Source organism: Atta colombica, unplaced genomic scaffold (genome assembly GCF_001594045.1).
Source record: "Atta colombica isolate Treedump-2 unplaced genomic scaffold, Acol1.0 scaffold163, whole genome shotgun sequence".
Lineage (NCBI taxonomy): Eukaryota > Metazoa > Arthropoda > Insecta > Hymenoptera > Formicidae > Atta > Atta colombica.
Window position 1 is genome coordinate 3,075,838 of NW_017259254.1, and position 24,756 is coordinate 3,100,593.

Genomic DNA, 24,756 nt, shown 5'->3' on the forward strand with positions numbered 1-24,756 from the left:
AATTTAGACGAAGTTAATAAATTCAAAAATTAAATTTTACTTTATCAAACAGCTATTTTCAACCTATGTATTAATTCAATTTAGTATTATGATTAAAATGGAAATTAAATGTGCCATAAATAAATCTTGTAATAAGAATCTATAAATAATGATAATTAATAACTAACACAAGAATAGCGTTCTAGCTATACTCTAGTATTTAATTGAATTAAACTGTAATAGAAAATGTTTTAAATGAATAAATCAAAGAATATAATACACATAAAGGCAAACAGTTTTTTTGTACAATATAAATATTATATAAAACAAAAGACTTACATTTTCGCGCATCAATACAATCCTGGGTTTCTGAATGTGTAGGAGTAGGTGGACCCTCGCTGGTAATATTGCCACTTGTATCAACTTTTAATGGAACCATCACATCACTTCCAGTATTAGTTCGATCTCCACTAACAGACTGCTATAATAAAAGACAAGTATATACAATTATGAATACCATTTACACATGTTTTAAGATAAAAGAGGAAAGAAATAATTAGTTGATTATATTATCATTTGAAAATTACCGAATATATTCTCGATTACGTCACAAAAAAGTAGTTAAAAGTTACCGTTTTATTAATAGATAAGTATTAATAATTATGAAATTTTCGCGATTAATTAAAATAGTGTGAAAAAAATAATTAACTTACCAATTGATAATTAAAATAAATTATCGCATTACTTTAATTGAATTTTAACAGAATTTCAACAGAAAGAAATATAACTTATAATTTCATTATATGTTTCTAAGTATTAGAAATATTAAAAATGCTCTCTTACTTGTCGGGATAGCAAGATAGCTGTTTGAATTGTCTGTAATGCTTTCTGTGGTGTGATGTCAGGTTGTTCTTTGTTGCCCGTAATTTGTGATAGTAGTCTTGGGAGATTTGCTAGTGACACCGGTGGTCCCGGAGCATTACTACTTCCCTGTTGTTGCGTTGGCGAACTAAGTTTTCCAGTTGCCTGTGGTGTCGTTGACGATGGATGTGATGTTAATCGAGGTAACGCTAACAAAAGTACAATCAAAAATATCAATATCAAAAATCCATAAATTGAGGCATATAAAAATGTAATAAATTAATATTAAAAAAAAATTTTTAATTAAATCTTTAATTTAAATAAAAAAAATTTAATTTAAAAAAGTTCATAAAAACAATGATCATTGCAATTTCTCAAAAATAGAATGTTTCATGCATGATAAAATTATTATTATTCAGAATTGTCACAAATTCCTCATCTTAAAATTCCATAACTTTTCTCCGATTTCTAGAGAAAATTTAATGATTTTTTCTGAGGCTTTCAATAATATTTTGAAATTTTTGTATTTTCGTCTTAATTTGGAAAAATCAAGTCAAATATTTTATTGAGAATGCAATTTAACATAATGTAAATTATTATTAATGTTGCTGACACAGCTTGCATTTAATTGTTAAGCTGATAATTCCAAAACTACGTAAGTGTGATATACGCATATTGAACTTCTTTCTGAAAAGCCAAGATTTTTTATTTTTCAAAAAATTTTGCAAAATTCTCTGACTTTTCCCTGTTATTAAATATCATTTTAAATATTTCTTTAAACATTTTTTTACTTAATATATATTTTTAAAAATCATGTTTTTTCTATATGCTGCAACTTGTACATAATATAAAAGGAAAACCTACCAGCGGCCAGGAGAACAGGGCCTTGTGGCAGTGGATCATGAGCGCAGGATGACGTTAAAGGTTCCGAAGTGGGTGTAGAATCACCTGGCGAGATATCCATATCTTGAGTTTGGCGTTCTACACTAACTTCTTCTCTACATTCTCTAGATTCTCTTTCTCTTTCCCGTTCTCGTTCTCGTTCACGTTCACGTTCTCGCTCTCGTTCTCGTTCTCGTTCTCTTTCCCGTTCTTTTTCCCGTTCTCTCTCCCTTGCAGAAACATCATCTCTGCTACTGCCGCCACCGCTCGCACTACATAAACTCCAGTATTCTCGTTTGTCAGACTGTCGCGACGATTTACCATCTCGCATACTGCTACTGCTATTTGATCGCGAGTTGGAATGTTTATCATGACCTGCCCAGAAAAATTTCAGTTTTAGTAAAGTCTTATATGTATATATTTCATATATAAAAAAGTAAACAGTTTATTATATATGTAATGTGAATATAATGATAAATCCCTTAATCTTTTTAAATATATCACACAAACGCAATATGCATTTCTAGTTTATTTAATAAATAGTATAATATAAGATAAACTAAAAGATATGTCAAGTTTTAAAATAGGAAGAATTAAATAAATACATATTTTATTTGTATCAGTTTTCGTAAAGATTTTTCTATAACCAGGATTGTCACAGAAAATGAATTTAATACACATAAATGAATTTAAAAATTCCTGATTTTTCTAGGTTTTCCAGATAAAAGTTTCCATGACCAATATAAAATATGTAAAAATTTTAACATAATAAAAATATGTAAAATTTTAACATAATAAAATATGTAAAAATTTTTTTTTGACATTTAGACTCAAGGATTGTAAGAAAGCTAGCTTATATTATTAAAAACGCAAAAGAAGCTTAGAAGCATAATAAAATTTTGGGAACGAATTCAAGCCAACAAAAAATAAATTAGTATTGGAAAAAAGAATGCAGTTATGACAAAATTAACTAAAATTACTGAATAAATATTTAAATATATATTTAAATTATTTTTTTAAAATTGTTTAAAGTGCACGAGTTTTGAACGTATTTGATTATAAACATCAGATATAATATTTAAAAAATTATAAAAAATATTTGGAATAGGAGCAGTTTAAGGGAATTGTTCAATGTTTTTTTGTAAGTGCAAAGTTCCAGTCCTTTTTATATTATTCTCTGACTTTTCCCGGTTTTTCAGATCTGCGGCAACTCTGATAATGTAAATATTTATACAAATATCAAAACTATAAATATTAAATGTCAATTAAAAAAATCAAATTTATTATTATGTTTTATACTTAAACAAAAACTTACTTTATTTCATTATTCTTTTTCATTCATTATATCTAACACTTTACATATTGTATTTAACAATTATAAAAAAAGTCGTCGTGTGAGACTCATAACCAATAAGTTCAAATCCTGCATCTCTCTGTATCTATAGAAAACATCCTTCTATGTATACAAAAAAATTTCGTACTGACTTAGCGGAAGTCATAGAGAAGTTCTTTAAATCTAGGTAACTAACTCTTTGACTGTTCAGACATATAGGAATCCATTCCTCCGTTATTACTACTGATAATTATGATGAAAATTTAGACGTACTTGACCTAGAAGAGTAGTCACTAGATTGGCGTTGACGATTATCTGTCCGACTGATCCATTCCCGTGGTTTTTCCCATTGAGAAACCTCCGTCTTGCAGTTATAATAATACTTCTTTCCTGACGAACTCATGTGTTCGGACCAATCGCCAAATCTGGCTGTCCGTTCCGTTGCACCTCCTCGCTCATCACCACGTTTATCCTAAACAGACTGTTCTAAAATTTCCGGAAACAATTGAATAGATGGGGAATATTTGCATCAATTCCAAAAATTCCGTGAAAAGTTGACGTTATATTCATCTATATTCTTGAGGCTATTAAGATATTGATTACGTACACATAAAGTCATTTAAAATTATGGTAACAAACAAAAATATATAGAAGTTTTCAGAATAATTTTTTTTTTAATCAATTGAAATAAATATGTAATTAAATTTTGCTGGAATGAATGTATAACAATTAAATAATGATATAATTTTATCTTTTTTACTTAGAATTTTGAATTTATAACTGATGCCAATATAAAATGAATAAACGTAATTATAATAATACACTGACCTGACAAGAATTATGTGATGGTTTTCTCTGGGATGAAGATTCCCTTGATGAATTTGATGATAATTTTAAGGGATGTAAGATCTATAAAGACATGAATACAAACATTATTATGATAGTGCACATGCATCTAAAAAGATATATATTGGATTGTTCGGAAAGTTCGTGCCAATTTTGAAGGAAAATTGAAACACAGAAGATTTAAATTTTACATTTATTAAAATTATAGGTGCCATTCTGTTCTATCTTTCTCCATCTTTCAGGCAATTTGAAAATTCCATCCTTCCAAAATCTCAGGTTTTTCAGCGAAAAACTTTTCTAAGTGATTTTTTACCTGATTTTTTACAAAGAGTTGAAGCTTTTTCCATTAAGGGAATTTTGTAATAATCGAAGTAGGTGGAAATCAAAGGGCGCGAGATCTGATGAATATGGTGGATGGGGTAGAACATCCCAATCGAGCTCCAACAATTTTTGTCAAGTTATGAAAGACATATGAAGCCGCGCATTTTCCTGATGAAACACGACGCCCTTCTGATTCGCTATTTCTGAACGTATTTATTCAATTGCTGTCTTCTTTGTCTAATTGGGAATAATACTTCTCTGAATTTATGGTCTCGTTGTTTGGTAAAAAACTCATAATACAAGATCCCTTTCCAATCCCACCAGACACAGAGCATGACCTTCTTTGGATGAAGATCGGCTTTTGGAATGGCTAAAAATGGTTCATTCCGCTTTCCCCAAGATCCTTTTTGCTCAACATTATTATAAATGATCCATTTTTCATCCTCCGTTACTACTTGTTTCAAAAATGATGCCTCCTCGTTGTATTTAGAGCGAGTCGAAAATGGAAATGCGATCCATCAGATTTTTCTCCGTTAAATCGTGAGGAACCCATACATCAAAACGGTTTATGTAGCCAAGCTTCACAAAATGTTCGTGGATGGTGGATTTTGACATATTCAACATTTCTGCTAATTTATGTGTCGTATAGCGTGAGTTATTCTCGATCAGTATTTTAATCTGATCTTCATCTGTGGTGGAGGGCCTACCCGGGCGTTCTTGATCTTCAAGATTGAAATCACCAGCTTTAAACCTAGCAAATCACTTCCGCACAGTTCTTTCAGCTACCTTCGCCATAAACAGCGCATATCTTATTTGTTGCTTGTGTAGCATTTTTGCCTTTCCGGTAAAAGAAAAGCATTAAATGCTTAAAATGCACTTTGTTTTCTTTCATATTCAAAGGCACATAAAACTGACAAAAATTAATGTATCGCAACTAAATTTTTTTGAAGTATGCCTGAAGTATCGTCTTTTATGATATGTACGCATGTCATTTGTTTTCAATCGTTCTAATATATTCAAATCTGTCCTTAGGTCACCTACCAAAAATCGGCACGAACTTTCCAGACAATCTAATTTAATTTAAAAAGGCATGTAATATTAAATGCCTTTTTTAAGCAAAGTTTTAAATAAATTTATCGGACTGTGACCACAAGTTATTTAACAGTCCATTTGCTGGTCGGAACATGAAACATTTTTAATAAAAACCCATTATGACTGTACATGCCTAAAAGAAATAGATATCTATTTCATATATGTATATATTTTTATAATTTAAGTATATATATTTAAAATTTTCCCAAAATTAAAAATTTGCAAATTCTCTTTTTTGCAACAACTTTTTTTGTATAGTTTAATATTTTTTATAATAGAAATTAAAAATAGTAAAAAAATTTGTAATATATAGCATGAGTAAAAATAAATTTATGTCTAATAACTAGAGGATTTATTTATACATATGGTACAATAAATGTTTCGGAGCAACTCTGAAAAAGATCAGAACACTTATAATGGGCAATTATATTCTTTTTATTATATGTAATTATAATTATTAAATTATACATTAAAGTTGAAGATACTCACCTCCCCACTACTCCTATCGTGGTTGGTCCTGTGTTCTGAATCCCTGCTCTCACGGCTTCTCTTGTCTTTTAGGGATCGTGCACAATCTACACATATGCAAGCAAGCATGTTACAGCTGAAAATATTAAGAGACAATTCTGTTTTTATACTGAAGAAAGGAAAGGGAGATGAGATTCTAGATAAAAAAAAGGAAAATTATTACTTCGTAGAAACATTACCACCTATATGTTGTACAAAAAAATATGTAGTAACTGATATTTATAAAGATTTGTATTCAATAATATTCACAAATTTATGCTTTCTTTATTGGGTGATTGTTAAAATATAAAAGCTCGCTTTATGCAGAATATTGAGGACACACAAAAATAACAGTTTTGTTGCAGAACCTAAAAATTTATAACTCGATATAGATCTGAAAATAATTTTGTTTGCCATCAAAATAATTATGCAAAACGTTTAAACATTAATTGACAATGCTGCAAAAAGTTTTATTATTCTAGTGACTAGTTTAAATGTCTTACAGAATTATTTTGATGATTCAAACAAAATTATTTTCATATTTATCAAGTTAAAATTTCAATTATTTTAACAAAACCGTTCTTTCCGTGGAGCAAAATAAAAATTATTTACCGGAATACTTGTCCCTAGAGGAGGATAGTTTATAGTCTCTATTTTCTCTCTCCTTCTTGTAAAGAGGCTTGGATGTGTAATTCCGAGGGCTGTCCCGGTCCGTCCCCATGCCCATTCCCAAGCTGCCAGCTGGACTGTAAGAGTTACCATTTGGAGAGTCGCGCATACGTCCTTCGTAGCGACTGTCCGATGACGTGGTCGAGGAGGAATAGCCACCCTTAGAACTGCTGTACTTTGCGTTCTACAATCAGATCATTAACAATGTGTTTGGGATATTCATGACCACATAAGACATTATATAAATGAATAGGATACATCAAGATTGCTTACTTTTTTCATTCTGAACATATAAGATCGTTATTAAAAATGCTATTAATTATTACAAGCTTGATAATCCACTTGAGAATAACACTGTTTTGATCTAATGGCCGTTTGCAAGAATGTATGTGTGAGAGCTATATATTGACTAATGATATTAAAAAGAACTGAAAAGGAACAAATATCAAATATTGAATAACGTTAGTAAAAATGATTATATAATTCTGAAAAATCTCTGGTTCTTCTATGGAATCAATGGGAAATCAAATTGAAGTCAATTCCATAAAATCACCAAATTTTTTTAGAAATACTAATTGCGCTTACCATCTCTAAATATCTTTTGTATCAATTATGCATATTCTATTTTTAATCTTAAAAACAAATTCTTATCAACCAAATATATTTCATTCTAGTAAAGACTATATGAATATTTCCTAATATTATTAGGAAAATTACTTCAAACACAGATTATGTTGTATCCTAAATGTTTCAAGTACAAAGAGAATCTATCAAGTTACTGTGATTTGAGGATTATCACATTTATAGTTATTTCCGACAAAATACAGAAGAAAATGATACAAAAGCCGTTAAAACATGAGAGGGACTGAAATAAGATTCTTACCAAGATAGGATCTCAAATATTTTTAGAGAATTACCTACTAGAATAAATTATTGATTTTTTGAAAAGTGAGGTTATGTTTACAAGACACTTTACCAGCAGGAAATTATTTCGTATTGGATATAAAAATTGGGCGATACTGCGATTAATTACCATTCTCCCCATCTCGTGTGGACCGATTTAAATATTGAGAACATAAATATTCGATTGTTAATACCATCCAGCACAAATAATAGCTTCAACAGGACAAACACCACAGACAATCAATGAGAGCGGGACAAATTCTTATAACTAATTACATTATTACAATATAATTTATCTATAAAGTACCTCAATTCGCATCGCGACAATGCGTTTAACGTATGAAATATTGTCAATGACCAAAATGTCACTTGTCAAAGCTGATTCTTTTCGCCTTGTCGAGCTCGTCAAATGCACTCGAGGAGTCTTACGCGTAATATAGAAAATTGTCGACGATTAAGCCAATCGCGCGACTATTCGGCGACGATGTTGGCGTGCCTCAACCTGAACGATCGACTTTACCTTGCTCACATGCAAAGAAAAAATCGAAACGAGAAACGCGGTAATAACGACGACAAAGACGAGCCCGACGCGACGGGAGCAGACGGGAGCGTGCACAATGGAGCAGACGATCTCGCGGAGACGTAACGGCGCGTGAAAATTGAATCGCGTTGACGTGATCGTCCGGATGTCGTATTGCCGCGGGATCATCATCGAACGTGCATTATCGATTCCCGGTCGCGCGAGGTTCGCGAGTCCTGAGCCCTGGCGGAAAGAGAGCGACGGCAAATGGAGCTCGTTTCTCACCGCCGTACCCCGTCAGCCGAGAAACCGAATACGAACTTTGGAACTCCTCTGCGCGGAAGAGAGCTGTCACCGCGGTTGGGTCCCGTCGTGTCCTCCGCGCAAGAACCAGAGCGATCTCATCTTTCTCTGTCTCTCTTTCTCTTTCTCTCCTCCTCTCCTTCTCCTCCTCCTCCCCGTCTTCAGCAGACGTGTCGCGCGGGCAACGACGCGGAACCGCGGGCGAAAATAATGCGTGCTGCTTGACGATGGATGATGAAGACTCCGATGATCGTACCAGACGATGTGAGGTTGTCCGTCCCGAGAAATGATCACATTTCCCCCCTCACCCCCTCCCCGCCCTTAATCGTATCGTAGATCCCACCAATCGCTTCGGTGGTGACAGATATTTACCTGATAGGGATGGGCCTGGTGCTTTTCGAAGTACCTGGAATCATAAGACAACGGGCCGTGAGCGAGGGAGGTTGTGGCGCGGTGTCCGCCGCCGTCGCGGTCATTTCCACGGGGAACGGCACCCGAGCGGATCCCCATCGTGGAAACTGGCTGTGCCCGCGGTAAGTCGTGCGGCGGTTTTGTGGCAGTGAGTGCTGCGATGAGTGTGTACGGTCGAGCGGGTCGTACGGACGAATGTCGGGTGAACGAGAGGTGAGGTGAGCTAGTGCGGAGAGCGAGAGCGAGAGAAAGAGAGAGAGTAGCGAGGAGAGGAGAGGAGAGAAAGAGAGAGAGAGAGAGAGAGAGATTAGCCGTGTGTCAGTATCGGGTATTTGACGGTAGAGCCCTACCCATCGCTGATCCTTTGAGGTTTCCTCGCATGCATTACCATCAATGCCAGTGTCTGTGGGAAATTCGCGGCCTCGGATGTTCCCTTTTTGGTCGGTCAGTGTCATAAAAACAACATTAACGTTTATTTAGCAGTTAACTTTCTTTCTACCCGGACGCCATGTCACATACGTGCTCGGCCGCTGCCGGGCGACTTGGACGAAACGTTCGCGCGACGGCGTGCGCGCAGTGAGCGCACCCCGCTGGTGGGGGAGCTCCGATCACGTCCAGGGACGTGGGGCACGAAGGTGCGCGGCGGATATTGTTTAGTTCCATAAATGCATACATACATATATATATATATATATATATATATATATATGGCGTATATCAGTATATGTATATACGTGTACAGCACACTAAACCAATCGTTTCAGCGAGCGCCGAGAGTTTACACAAGCTTCAGACACGATACGCCCAACGCGACTATATAGCCATTTGTGCCAATTGTCAACTTCCGGGAATCCATAATCTCGCAGGAAACGCGTCTCCTCCGAGATTCGCAATTGTTAACGCGAATACGAGTCGCGAGTTCAATCATATCGGTCCGCTAATTTCCCCGCGGATATTCCGAGAAAAAAAACTGCATTTGTCGGAAAGAATGAAATTTCAGAAGGATCCTCTGTAATATCCGCACGCACCTCCGGGAATATCTAACGTTCGCCAGTTTACGTACATACAACACGCGTGACGCGGCGTGGCACGGTCTTCGCGATTGTCGCGAAATATCGTGATTATCGAGCACGCACCTGACGCGACGGTGACGGACGGTTCCGCGCACTGCGCAGAGCGGGCGTGCGCAACCTGCGCGCACAGCGCTGTCGGGGCCGTCGGCCGTTGCAGCAGGCGAGACGCGAGGAGCGTCGAACGCAACGCTCACTCACTGCTGACGTTTGCGCAGCCGAGCGATTTGCAATTGGCAATTTCAGCGAACGTTGCATTTTCGCTATGAGTTCTGAACGAATTTGCACCGACCTGGGAAATTAAATTAAAAACGTTGTTCTATTATTGATAGAGCAATGAACATCATCAGGCCAACTTAAGTCGGTGCTATTAGTTGCGTTCGCCTTAAATGCTTTCATCGCTTTTATGCTTATACTCTTATTTTATGTAGCCAATTATACACTGATTTAACTGTGTGTAAAAATAAAATATAAATATTTCGAATTGTAAAATACAGATTTTTACTTAACCATCGCAATAAAATGTATTAAGCTTTTATGAGCATCTCTCAAGTGTTTAATTGGATTTTATATTAAACACATTTTTCAATTTGTGTGTATGTATCATGGCTTTAATGTGCACCAGTACACACCGAGTGCATTCAATCGAATTCATAATGAACGATAAAGAGGCGCTCGGATAAAATATTTGCCACGATGCCAGTACATTATGATAGCTAGCCAACTCCTCATCTGACGTAACTTCTGTCTGACAGCATATCGCGATCTGCATGCTGTGCGAATATTGTGCTTGTAAAAACGCCAGTAATCAGACCTAAAATTTCGACTACACATCGTGATCAATCGACAGTACTATGCAAACATCATCTGCTTTATCGTACAAAATGACACAATAACGGCTGCATATTGACTGTGTTATACATTGGTACAATGTGCTGGCATGCGAGGTTATTTAGGGATGCTCAAAGCATGTAAAAATGTTAAATCCGAACGCAGGTCGCAGCCTTGGCAAGTTGCGAGTGTCAGCCGACAGGCGGCGCGTTGACAACACAAACGACCGAGCTACAACGAACGAACGAAACGAGTGCTGTCTCTGAAATATCACTGGCTAAGTGAACTCCGTGACACGGGCCCGAGTTGGGGACCAAGGCCAAAACAAAGGAAGAAGAACAAGCAATAAACGAGTAAGCGAGCGAGTGAGCGAAGTGCGTCGTCGACAGCGAACAGCAATTAACGAGCGGAGCACGAACGCGTCCTGACTCCTGACTCCTGCCTTACGCGTTTAGTGGTCGTAAATCTCGGAAGATGCCGCAGCCTCATAGACGGCTGATTTAGCTGCTGCTGCGAACGGAGAAACGGCCGAACGGCTACGGGCTACGCCAGACGTGACCAGACGTGATTCGGATGCGACTCGGAAGAAACGCTCGGCCAGGAAGAGAACTCGCTCAACCGGGAAGAGAAGCCTCCACGTTGACAAGCTACTATACGCTAAGAGGACACGGCGAGTTATCGTCACGTCAGAAATCTGCGACAGACGCTGTAAGACGAAGAAACTTTTTCTTTTCGAATGATTTCAGATTTCTTTTCGAATAATTTCCCTTGTTCCTTGCCACGAAAGAACCACTGCATGATAATTTTATATGAAACATATCGCGTGCCGCAATGATATTAAACAGATAGGTCTGCACCTGTCACAATAACCGAAAGTTGTTGGCGGTTTCTGACACATTTAGATATACCTACTTCTCTATCACATTACTCTTATTAATTCTAATTTGACTTTTCTATTAATTACTATATCTATATATAACAAATTTTGACAATGAAGTTTTGCTGTTTTAAACATTTGGTTTATATATTACTTTTTATTAATATGATATAACTTTATCGTAAATATAACATACACAGAAAACAATTTTAATACCTGATTACCTTACCTGATTAATAATAATAATTATTATTTAAAATACCAATAGTCATTAAATTTTGATATATAATATACATTTTTTATGTATATCATAAAAAATATATTTTTTATAAATTTGTAAAAACAAATTTGAATAATCAGTAATTATGCCTTTCAATATATGATTTGATTGGTACAAGATGTTTGTCTATTAAATAAAATATTATAAATTAATATTAAAATGTAAATTTAAAACATTAAATATTGATTATTGTATTGTGCATGTTGTAAGTCTTCTTATAATTGCAGAGGATTTATACTGTAAACCTACAGAGCTACAAAGGAAGATATTGTTATGGATTCCAATTCTAAGTATGAAAGTAATAAAAACACAAAAAAACGTTCAAAAAATCAGGAAAAACGTCTGGAAGATGTCAGATTGGAAGATAATAACAAAATTGAACAACTACTTCCATGGTTACTAAAATTCAATAAAATCATACATTCATATACAGGAAGTAGAAATTATGAACATCTGGAACGATTGCTTTTCTTCTACACCCAGTAAGATTATCATTTACATCATTATGAAGATCCAGTTCAACGTTGTTAAATTTTTTACAAGTAGAAATTTCACACATATATAAACAGATCGGGGATTAAATAAGGTATATATAAAAGATATGTAATTTTGCTGTATTTCAGGAATATTCTTTCTAGCGTAGCAGAGAACACTGTCGAATTTAATGATAAAATTAATTTGATAAAAAATCATATTAATAAAATGTTAATATTCTTTCACATGTATTGGCTTGATATAAAACAGCAGGTACTATTATCCTAATTATTTGTTTTACAGAATTGTAAATATAAGATTATTGTTAATCTTTTGTCTCTTTTTTTTTCTCAGAATGTAGATTATAGTCAATATTTAAATAAAATATCAGCTTTGTTAAATGTATATATAGATATGGAGTTAAAAACTTCTAGTCACGTCGTTAAAGATTCTTCTAAAGTTGCAGCAAAGATTCTTGCAGCATTGTACATATACTTAAGTAAGTGTTATCAAAAATTGATTTTGGAAAAATTGATTTGATCTGATTGTCGATAAATAAGAGAGAGAGAGAGAGTTCTCTAATATTAAACTGTTTACAGATAACTCGGAAGAACATATTTTTAGGATATTACTTAGAAATAAACACACAAAAAAATATACAAAAGTATGCAATCATATATTTATGTACGTAAATATATTTTTTAACATATTATATCATAGATGTCTCAGACAATAAATTGAGATAATACAGATTATATTTTTTTTACATAGGAGGAGCTTTACTAATCTCAAAACAAAGACGACGTCTATAACCGATGTAGCTTACATCAGATATTTGCTCGCCTTTAAAATATGGAGAAAAATGGAAGAAACAGCAAAGAAGTTAAATCTTTCTGACAAAAAGAAAAGAATTGATGAGTTAGCCCTAATGCTGTTAGGACCGCGTATGCCAAAATTGCAAGACGAATTATTGAAATTTGTGCCTAGACCACCTATTCAAGAAAAAAATGAAACACTATGGTTAATAGAATCAAACCAATTTGATATAAAGGAATTTCATAAACAGTTCCTGCTATTTGAAGACAAAATGGACAACTCTACAGGTTTAAAATATACCAAAACAATTCATGCTGATCAGACTTGTTCAAAATCTCAGGTAAGATCTTTTAATAGTGTTTCATCTCAAATTATATGTGAAGATCTTTACATTTATTAAGTATAATGCAAATTTTAACGTTTGAAATACTGCTTTTTCAGAAGCATCAGATAAATTCATTATTTTGTCCAAATAATTCTAATGGAAGTACATCTGAACAGAAAGTAAATAAATGCTTAGATGGTTTACGAAATAATAATACATTATCAAATAATAAAAATAATAAAAATAAATGTTTGGAAACTCATTTACAAAAAAGTGGATCAAGAAGCCTTAAACCATTGAAAAAAAACAATTCACACAAAATTATAATAATTGATTTAACTGGAGATGATAAAGTAAAAAGAAAAAGGACTAATCGAAATTCGGAATCATCGAAAGTTAAGAAAAATAAGAGAAACAAAAAGAAGCATATCAATTCTTCAAAATATTTAAACAAACTTACAAATTCCGATGTTAAAGAACATTCTAATGAAGACAACAAAAATTTAAAAGAAAAAAATCGTTTAGAATCTAAACCTGTCGATATCAAAAGTAGTAATGGTATAGAAAATTGTACTTTAGTTAGCAGTGATACCTGTATGGAGTTTACAAAAGAGAATGAGAAACAACACAGTTATAACTTGCATTATTTGAATTCAGCGATGTTAGACGATCAGAATATTAACGAGTTAAAGACTAATGTGTCGGAAAAAAATAAACTAAAGAATTGTGTATCATCTAATATGACAATAGAAGATATAACTAGATCTTGTGACAATTCGATAACACAAAATAAGGATGCATTAACATCTCAGGAAGAAAGTGCCATGGAGACAATACCTTTAAAAACGTGCCAAAACAATGTTACAGATCAGCAGAATTATCAATTTGATTTTAAGCAAGAATTTCCAACAAGTGCGGATTGTGCGATACAAAAATCGTGTCCGTGTTGCAATACAAGGCATGTTGATCATTTTATAATGACTAGTTTACAATTTATAACTGATCGTAGCTCACTAATTACGGAAATGATGAAACAGAATGTATGTCAAATTAATAAATGTCCAAAGTATTGTACAAACGTTATCGTGGCAAAAGCACAAGGGAATCTGCATAATACATTTTACGATAATGAAAACGATATCAAATTGACTTGCGACACAATAAAAAATGATTGCAATAAATATGTTTATCTTTTGAATCATACTGATAAATGTGTCACGACTGTACACGCTGAAAAGAGAGTACAATGTTTAGATAAATCCAATGACAAATGTACTGTTTCAACTACATTTACTGAAGATAAAGTTGTAGACTCACCATCGTATAGTCAACATGTCAATGATAAATTTGTAAAAATAAATGATCACGATAGTAAATATTCTGAAACTATGATAAAGGAACAACAAAAAGAAAGTGATTCTTTTACATTAAATGATCGATTACATTTCTCCAATGTAGACGTCGATTATAACATGAAAAAATTTTTCCCCAAAAAAGAAGAAACTGACGAAATGACAAACAATATAGACTTGGAGCACAACAATTTTGTAAATGATATCCAAAGTGAAACTCTTATGGAAGATGTCTTCTGGCAACCTTCTGAACAGCCCGAAATTAATTTAGCCGGTGTACTAAATAAATCTGAGGACACATGTATTGTCTCAACTACATTTATTGAAGACCAAATTATGGAATCGTCAATGGACAGTCAGCGTGTCAATTCAGATAATAGAAGAAAATGTGTTTACGAATATACGATGAAAGAACGAGGAAAAAGCGACTGCGATACTTTGATGTCCTCTGAACATTCATTTAATACTGACTTTTTTGAAATAGATTCAAAAGAAATTAGTGAAGTAATGAAAACTAATTGTATAAATGACTTTGAAGATATCAGTGTCTCACATTTTCAAACTTTGGAAGATTTATTAACGAATGACACTACTAATTTCCTACCTCAGGAATATTTGTTTTAATTTGTTTTAAAAAATATATATACACTCACATACATCATTTAACAAAAATAACGTTCTATGCAATAATCAAAATGCTATTGATAGTAATACGAATTTGATAATTTCTCTAAATTTAAATGCTGATACACTTTTCTGCTATTGTTAGCAAAACTCGATAAACCTATGTCACTAAATCATAATGAATCATCACAATGCTAAATATTATTGTAAATTAATTCAAATATCACTCTTTATTTCAAAGTTGTGGAATTTCGATACTCTTCCTAATAAGTGAAATAACGATATCTTAACTAAATTTTTTATGTTTGCAAGAAAGATGCTGAAAGCTTTCATATCCTGAAAGATAGACTAAATTCTTTAATTAATTCTTAAATGAATTTTATATATTCAAGAATATTTGAATTTCAGAGAATTCAAGAAATGCTGTCAAATTATTCAATAAAAAAGAAAAAATTCTGCCTCAACATCATAGAGATTGCGTAGAGATACATATTAGCGCCAAGACAGTACTGTATCTCCAGATTTTCGTCCTTAAATGATTCTGATTGACTTTTAATTAAAATAATATTTAATCAATCGTTTGTGAATGCTACTAAGTCGCAAGCTATCAAATATAATAGATTATTATTTACTGAAGAAACCGTGAAGAAAAAAATACAATACAATAACGATGTTCACAAAAAGTCATATTGAAAAATTTCCAATCTCAAGAGAGATGAGCTCAATATATTGAGATATGCCGTCAACAAATTGGTTACTATCGTAAAAGGAATAATCTGCTTGAACATCTTATGCAACTGTATAAGATAAAATTTTATTTTGAATGAATCTTAATAGTAATTTAAGACTACATCACAATAATTAAGACCATAAGGTAACAAATATTAAGAAGTAGACTATCAGATGCATCAAATCATCACCCACTGAAAAAACATCTAAGAAGAAAAAAGAAAGAATTGTAGTTTTATCTATAGTTTTATTCTTTCTAAATGCTGAATAAACTTGTTTACTCTGATTCAGTATGATGTTCGAGAAGGAAAAATTGTATTTTCTACATTAAAAAAAGGTAACTTATTTAAATCTATGTTTTTGAAATCTCATATTATCATTTGAGGTTATTGTATTATTTTTTAGAATTATAAAAACTAAAACATTACGTATATATATATATATATACACCTACACAGAAGAACATCAAGATACATAATACATCTCCGAAGATTATCCTCTTCCTATATCACAAAATAATTTATAAAAATTGTTGGCGTTTATTATAGAAAATATTTGTAAAATTATCATTTTTTTAAATTTCACAGAATATTAATAAGTGATAAATTAAAATTTATTAAAATTTAAATATAAAGCTAACATAATTATTAATTATATGTAAAACATAGATGTGTGTAAAATATTTAGAACATTGTTCCCTTAATTTAATATTTTCCATGAAACAAATTAATTTTATTTATACATAAAAAGAATAAAAAAATTAATTTAAAAATTATTCTTTATATAGGAAGTAATATTAAATTGTATATGTATGAAATAATTTAATTTATCATTTGTATACCTATTATTTAAAATGTAACTTATATGTAATGTAATTATTTTCTATGAAATTGATATAAATAATGTATTTAAATCATCTGTTTGAAGATACTGTAATTAAAACTTGTGTAAGAAGATAGTGCCTTATTGGCTTAATAATTATTCATTAATATATCACATTATTATTATTGAATCATTTAATATTTAATATTTATATTTACTGACATTTTATTTTATTTTCAGAACTTATATCTATGTGTAGAAGAACATGAAAAAATGCAGTGGGTGAGTGTAATGTACATTATTATATAAAGCCTCTCATTTTAAAACTTGGCTATCTCCGTAATTTCAATTTTATAATTAAAAAAATAGACAAAAATTGCAGTTATCAGTTTCTGTTGTAATTACGAATTTAACGAATTTAATAAATTCCGAAAATATTTTTAGCAATTCGTGTATTCAACATATAATAAAGGAAATTTATGAAAGAGTATTTGTATAAGACATAAATTTTAAATTGTAATAATTATTTTTTAATTCTGTAGATATAATAATATAATTGGTACTTGATATTTTAATCTTCACACCAAATTGTTATTCATTATTATTTATTTTTATAAATATCAAATTTTTCTAAGTAATTTTTTATTAGAGATAACGAGTTTTGCAATAAGATAATATCTTTCATCAATATCTTCAATATTTAATATATTCAGGCTTCTTGTGATTTCGATTCGATTTTTCTAGAATATAAATATTCCAAATTTAAATAATTTTCATGTACGATAATTACGAAGTTAAAAAAGTTATTTAAAAAAATTATTTAAAAAATTATACATGCTTTATTTAAATAGCAATTAAAGGATATTGATTATACATCTACTTACTACGATGTCATTTTTTAGATTTTTGTTTGATTAGAACATTTGACATAAATTGTTAATATAGTAGGATTGGATCACAAAGGCCTAAATGTAATAAAGAAATTATATTTATTACATATGTGCATTTGTTTATTACAGCGTGATTGATTGTCGTTTATGCTCCTGAAGAAGTCGCCAATTTTTAACTACTTACGCTAAGTCGCCAATTTTTAACTACTTACGCTAAGTAATTCAATGATTGAAATAAAAATTGAACATATGATACCGAAAATTATTAGATTAAAAGCTTCCAAGATATTAAACAATAAGATATTAAACAACGCGATGTAGAGTTGCCACCTTTTAGCTTGAATCAAAAACTCTGAATTTTGAAGATTTATGTCCGAGTTTCGTTACTTCTCCACGTTGCATAAAATGTAAAAAATGTCTTATGTAGTTTTTAATGAAAAAAATTCCCTACAGCATTGAAAAAAACTAAGAAGAGCGTTTCGAATAAGATGTATACATTACGATGTTATATTTATCGATAAACTGTTATGAATTTATCAAGAAATTTGAAAATATGGAGCTTGTTAAAACTGCAAATATTTATGAAAATGAAGCCAATAAAAATAATAATTTATATATTTATTATGTAATTGTGCGCATCCCGGGAAAAAATATATAGTTATATATAATTATATACATATAAAATATGCCCCTATAATATTTTTTCCTGGGATATCATTTATATAATTCATATATTTTCTGTTTCATGATTGTCAAAATTGCTTTTTATTATTTAATCATTTTTTTATCTTATAATATTTTTGGATTTTTCTTATTTTGATAATTTTCATAAATATTAACTTTTTTCTTTTTCTGATACCGAACGACTATTTAGGTGGCAACGCTAACGCAATATAATTATTATATTATCGTACAATTATTCAGACATAATCTATAAAATTAAAAGTTTATAAAAAGAGAAATAATATTTTTTAAGTTATGTTTAATTTATAATTGTATCATATGGTCAAGAAGCATTTCTGGCAGATTTTTTTTTTAATATGTATTTTATGTATATAGATATATACGTATATATTACGCACGTATATTACTTTATAGTTGCATTTAAATATTAAGTAAATATATGAATATAATGCGATATACGTGTTGAAAAGAAAGAGGAACTATTCTCAGTAATAATAATAATATTATCATTTATTCTGGTAAAAGTTAAATTTCTGAGGTATATTTCCAAAGTTATTGCAGAAGTAGATTAATAGGGATGAACTAGTAAAAAATTTTATTACACGGATTATATTTAAAGAAAATACATTTTACCTTAAATTTTTAATAAGGTGGAAATAATTAATGATTATATTAATTAGTAGAATTAATTATTACTTGGAATATACCAGTATTGAATATCTGGAAAATTTATTATCAATTTTGATAATTTGAAAAAGTCACATATACACAAACAGAATTAATAATAATAATAATTTTCATATACTATATATTAATTAGTGTACACTGCTTTTCCTGTGTTTTGTTAACTTAATTTAATCATTAGCGAAATAATATAGAACAGTATATGAAAGTATATGAATTGAGTCGCTAAACATTTTTTATTGTGCTCGTTTATTGCTATTTGGCAATAAAAGGATATTTACTTCCTTATGTAATTTATTTTTACTGCACTTTTCTCTAATGCGTAAAAATCTGGACCAAATCATAATTTGTATGAAGTCTTTTAGTTGTTAAAAAGTTATTTTAATTAAATAACTTGGACTTTTATTTAAAAAACATAGTTTTATAAAAAAATATTAAATGAATTAATAATTTATTGTGTCTAGTCGATGAGGTTGATGGATTCTTCATATAAAGAAGAATTCTATGATATTTAGTATTAAAATTTAATTTGTTGTATATTTCTTTGTCAATATCTGTAGAGACTGATTTTATGGTACCTCATATTTAGTACAAGTAGATAAAAATCCTCTTGATAATGGGAGACGTATTACTGATATTAGTATTGAACAAAGTGTTTTAAGATTTGACGGTAGATATCATAGATTATGATGTCAGAAAAACATTTATTCAAGTTTGCGAGAATGATCTTTCTTGAACAGATTCAGAAAATTTTTGAAAATGCGATATAAACATTACTTTGAGTTCAACAAATTATGTGAAAACAAAGTTTCGAAACTTGTTTACAATTAGGCTTGTTAACAATTAGATAGATAAAGTTATTGTGAATCATAGAAAATCATAAAGTATGTTGCCTGACATCTGACATTATAATATAAGCTTAATAACGAATCTTTTAAGAAATACATTCCTATTTTTTTCATATATTTTACAAAATAAATTACAAGATTATTGCTTGCCATATTATTGCTGAAGATAATCTACTTTTTATTACATTTCCTTTAATTTTCAAATGCATTGAGAACAAATATTCTTTAAAGACTTCATATTCTTTAAGACTTTTAGCAAGGTAGAAATGACACAAAGTAATCGTGCACAAATGTTTGCAAAATAGATGATAGTTATTTTAAATTGCATGTGTATAAGTTGCAGAAGAAAATATTTTATATTTCTAAAGTTGCATATTGTAAGAGCATTTACACAGAATGACATAAATTCGAACACATGTTCTACGTCCTATGTAAATAGTAATGTATAAAAAGAAAGTGTGTGGAAATTTATTTTGTTGCGCTTATACCTCGAATATTTTATATTTATTGTAGACAACCTCACTTCACTGAATGGATCACTATTCTAAAAAAACATATACATATATATACATAATTTAATTCGAAAGATTGCATAATTTATAGTTTACAGCCAGTAGATAGTAAATAAATGAAATATATTCTCTAGAATAAAGTTTATCCGAAGGAAGAGGATATTCTTACTAATATTATCCTAAATGAATACAGTGCTCTGATAAACGTATATTTTAAAAAATTGCATTCGCGCATACGAGTATATATAATTCAATACATTTCAGTATATTACTAAATAATCGTTAACACATGTATAACAAATATCAGCTCTCTTAAGCAAGCAACATTGCTTCGTCATAGAATTAAATAATATTATCGCATTTGGTGAAAATTTATTTTCTGGGAATAGTGCAATGGAAGCTTTAAAACTGTTTCCTTTATTGCATTATATTGTACATGTTTTTGTGTTGAATGTACATGTCAGCGATTTAAAACGTAATTCTAATCTCTCTTTTTCTGCAAATTTTATAATAAAATGTTATTTATTTACAACTTCATCCTCTAGGCCTAAGAACACAGCTGTATCTTTTTTTTTCGTCATTCTTATATACAAAATATTTATGTAATAAATACTGTATATGTGTACTGTGTAAGGAACTTCTATCAAATTTGTCAAAAGAAGTCAGACCTGGTTATGCAGTTTATATGCGTAAGAGTTTCGAGATAATATACAAACTCATTATATGTCTATCAAATTATGCAAGTTATATTTTATTGTATATTTCTTTGTAAAGTATCAATATGAAAGGCAGAATATGTTTAGACGATGCTTTCACATGGTTTTAAAATAAGTTCATTCGCTTACCGCTCGTATTGCGTAAAATATTTAAGTATGCAGTTAGATTAATAAAGATATAATGATATTTAGTCGAATACTTTGTTAGTTATGTAATACATCTCCTAATTTTATCGAATTCAAATTTTTATGTATAAACCATTAATATTTTAAATATTTTTTTACAAGAGTATTCATAAATTTTCATATATAAGTTCAATAATTGTATATATATGTAGATCTATATAAATTAATTTTCCTGTATTGTATTCTATGCGTAAAAACATTATATTGTGATAAGTTAAACCCACAATGTACAACAATGCAGAGACTGAAAAAAAGAATAAAAGTTCAATTTTTAATACATTCGAGTTATTCATTTATTACGCGCAATTGTACAAAATCAATTGGAAAATTTATTATTCAGTTTAGAAACATTTCGATAATCTAGTCAAAAAGAAATACTATTTTCATTAATGCAGAACTTGTATTTCTATATGCAAGAATATTAAATTACTACTATCATTTTAGAAGCATTCAATATATTTCCTCTCACTAAGTATATTTAATTCGTAAATACTTGTTTTATTCTCTAGCATAGGATATAGAATATATATGTATGTGAAAAAAATGATAAAATCTCATTCATCTTGTTTGCATAGAAAAGTGATTGCAATATAACGGTGTAATAAACACATTCGGATGTGACCAACCATTTACCTAAAAATATTTACAAATCTTGGGCGATGTTTATTATTGACATAATAAAAATAAATTTTACTAAAATTGAAAGAAAAAGTTGTGATAATTAGATACACTTGTAAAATAAATTAGTATCTCTGAATAAAGAAGGTATCTGTAATTATATAAACTAACGAACATTGTAAGCTTGTTGAATATTTTTTCGCTTTTACCCTGTTCAGAGGTATGTTCTCTATATATTCTATTTTTAGTTAATAAGTATACATACTTATGTAAAATATAATGAACTCGATGCTGCAAGCATCAAAAGCATATTAATTTTACCCTGTTGTGTGAGAGTTTCTAACATTTCTATTCTTATTTCATAGGTAATAGCGATGAATCTATAGTTCCAATGAGTATAATATAGAAAGAGGTAAATATAATATTATTATCATATGTGCAGTATATTTACCTCGATTTTATGCAGTCGACATTTTATGTAATGCACATAATGTACAAATATAGGTAAATACAGGTTTATTTATCATTATACGAAAGAGAGTGTTCTACGCATACAGAATACTGAATTTTTGATGAACACGAATTAATGAGGCATCTGATGTAAAGTACTTTATACTATACTAACTTGATTAATTAAGACGTCAGACTTTCCTTAATATTTTATGCGTACAATAATGTATTTATGATTAATGATCTATATATATTCGATCCATATGTATGAAGACTTTTGGCAATTTTGATGAACTAATTATTTATAGCTATAGTAACTTATAAATTTGTGTTAAACTTAAGCCTATCAGACTTATCGCATTGTAAATTAATAAATAAATAACAATAAGAATTATCGGTAAACATAACAATAAAAAATCATTATCGGTAATGAAAAAGACGCGTTTTTCAGTCAAGTGTAGGAAATATAATTTAAAATCTAGTTGAAAATAGGTGAAAATAAGAAAATAGTATTGTAGTAAACATAAGAGGTATAGCAGTCTACAATAAAAAAAATCTCTAACTACAATCATTTATATGAAGAGGAATAAATGTACAATGATGACAAGTGTGACAGTGACAAGTAATCTATCAAATAGACTACTTAACAAGGTACATTTTCTTTTTGTACAACAAAATGTTAGCTACCGCTTAGCTAATGATCACAGATATGAGATCAGGTATAGGGATATGGCACTGAAGTTATGCATTACTTGAACCAAATCTATCTCGAAATAATTGAACGTAGTTAGAACATTTATATTAGAATAAAATAGTGACGCTGACTGGTTCAGGTTTAACACAGGGACTGCAATGTGACTTAATTTGTTCAGATCAGATATACATTATTATAAAAAGAGTTTAATAGTAATAGATACTCTGAAACCATTAACATAAGATATATACATATAGAATTGAATGAGCATGAGCAATTTTTTTTCATTAAGAACCATTTACAATATAATATATAACATTTAAAAAATTATATCCTTAAAAATGTATCTCATAAAAAATTCAGGTTAAATTTAATATAATTTAATTAAATGCTATATATTAATGTTAATCGGTTCTTAAAGTAAGACTCCAGATATATGAACTGAAATACTAAATAATTACATAGGAACAAGCTATACGATGCTTGCTAGTTGTAAAGCTTTTCTATCTTGGTAACTATCGATATCTAAATTGTGCATTTTTTCTTGCATGCCTCAGTTTCATTTTATTTATCAAGCTCGATTAAGTCATTTTATTTTTTAGAATACGTAGCTCGTATAGCCTTCGCGTAGCTCGCGTTTTAACGAAAGATGGACATTTGTATTACAGGAAAAATATATGGATTACTTTCAATTATGTAGCATACTATCTCTTCTTTTTTTTCAATGGGACCTGAAGTTCTTTGTTATCATATCGAATCGGCTGACTACTCTACTTATTTTGATAGGTACCTGTATATAAGTTTATATTAAACAATAGCTTTTTTCTTGATAATATAGAGCTGCGTCTCTATATATAATAAGAGGACAGATTATAAAGTGGAAGAAATTAAACATTTCCAGTTTTTATAATTGTACGGCAATACAAATAATTTTGCATCATTTGGCGAATTTATTGACATTATGTGCTTGTATTAAACACTTGCCCAAAGTTACTCAAGTATAAGCGGATAATTACTCTGAAATATAAGACATATGTTACATATAAAATTATGTAAAATATCATATATGTATCTCTATGAAATTATTACAAATTGAAAAAATTATAACACCATAAGACTATGATATCTAAATTTTTATATCAGATACTTATAATACAAAATTTTACGTATATATGTATACATAATTACTGTAGAATTACCTATGCAAACATGCTCCTGAGATGTTGTTTATCCTGTTCAATGAAATTGTGTTCAATGAAAATTTGGATTTTTGAATACACTTTTAATTTTTAATCGTCAACCTGGTCGTATTACATTCCTGAATTTAAATTTGTATTCTTCAGGAACCTGGAGGAGAATTCACATATAATTATCATCATAAATTATTCATGCATAATAAGATACAATATCTACAGTGTTTTTTTAAAATTGTAATAACTGTAAATAAAAGTAATGTATAAAATAATGATAATAATAATAATAACAATTAATAATCTATATAAACACATTTATACATAATATTTTTGATATGTTTGATTTTATATCATTTTGTCTAAATTCATTTTAGTCAGCAAACAAGTCATTAAACTAATATGCTATTATATGAGATAACCTTACCTTTAAAAAATGATACTACTTCAAAATACG

At 30.2% G+C, this 24,756-nt stretch overlaps 2 protein-coding genes and 1 long non-coding RNA gene across 6 annotated transcripts in view; 2 read left to right on the top strand and 1 right to left on the bottom strand.

Moving 5' to 3' along the window:
- Positions 1–11,431, bottom strand: part of LOC108686042 (WW domain-containing adapter protein with coiled-coil-like) — a 12,997-nt gene extending 1,566 nt beyond the window's left edge. Inside the window, exons 1-10 of one of the 4 annotated variants that reach the window (XM_018191093.1) lie at positions 9,691–11,431; positions 8,978–9,060; positions 8,589–8,622; positions 6,434–6,674; positions 5,804–5,889; positions 3,884–3,964; positions 3,329–3,527; positions 1,705–2,097; positions 823–1,049; positions 319–460 (exon numbers count right to left, since the gene is read on the bottom strand). In XM_018191093.1, the coding sequence (XP_018046582.1) occupies positions 319–460; positions 823–1,049; positions 1,705–2,097; positions 3,329–3,527; positions 3,884–3,964; positions 5,804–5,889; positions 6,434–6,674; positions 8,589–8,622; positions 8,978–9,018 (1,444 nt within the window). In that variant the 5' untranslated portion in view covers positions 9,019–9,060; positions 9,691–11,431. Of the gene's footprint in view, positions 1–318; positions 461–822; positions 1,050–1,704; positions 2,098–3,328; positions 3,528–3,883; positions 3,965–5,803; positions 5,890–6,433; positions 6,675–8,234; positions 8,535–8,588; positions 8,846–8,977; positions 9,258–9,690 lie in introns of those variants that run through there. The other 3 variants (XM_018191092.1, XM_018191091.1, XM_018191094.1) reach the window with 3 other exon arrangements.
- Positions 11,432–11,928: 497 nt separating this feature from the next.
- Positions 11,929–15,285, top strand: LOC108685975 (uncharacterized protein MAL13P1.304-like; the record flags this gene model as incomplete). The annotated part of the gene is made up of 6 exons (XM_018190991.1): positions 11,929–12,167; positions 12,309–12,432; positions 12,514–12,658; positions 12,759–12,843; positions 12,931–13,315; positions 13,417–15,285. Coding segments are annotated over 6 exons (2,838 nt in total), but the record flags the coding sequence as incomplete, so codon positions are not given.
- A 648-nt stretch (positions 15,286–15,933) lies between these two features.
- On the top strand, positions 15,934–18,255 carry LOC108686043. The gene is made up of 3 exons (XR_001931685.1): positions 15,934–16,342; positions 17,068–17,109; positions 17,847–18,255. It is a non-coding gene; the product is annotated as an uncharacterized LOC108686043 (long non-coding RNA).
- The last annotated feature ends 6,501 nt before the right edge of the window (positions 18,256–24,756 follow it).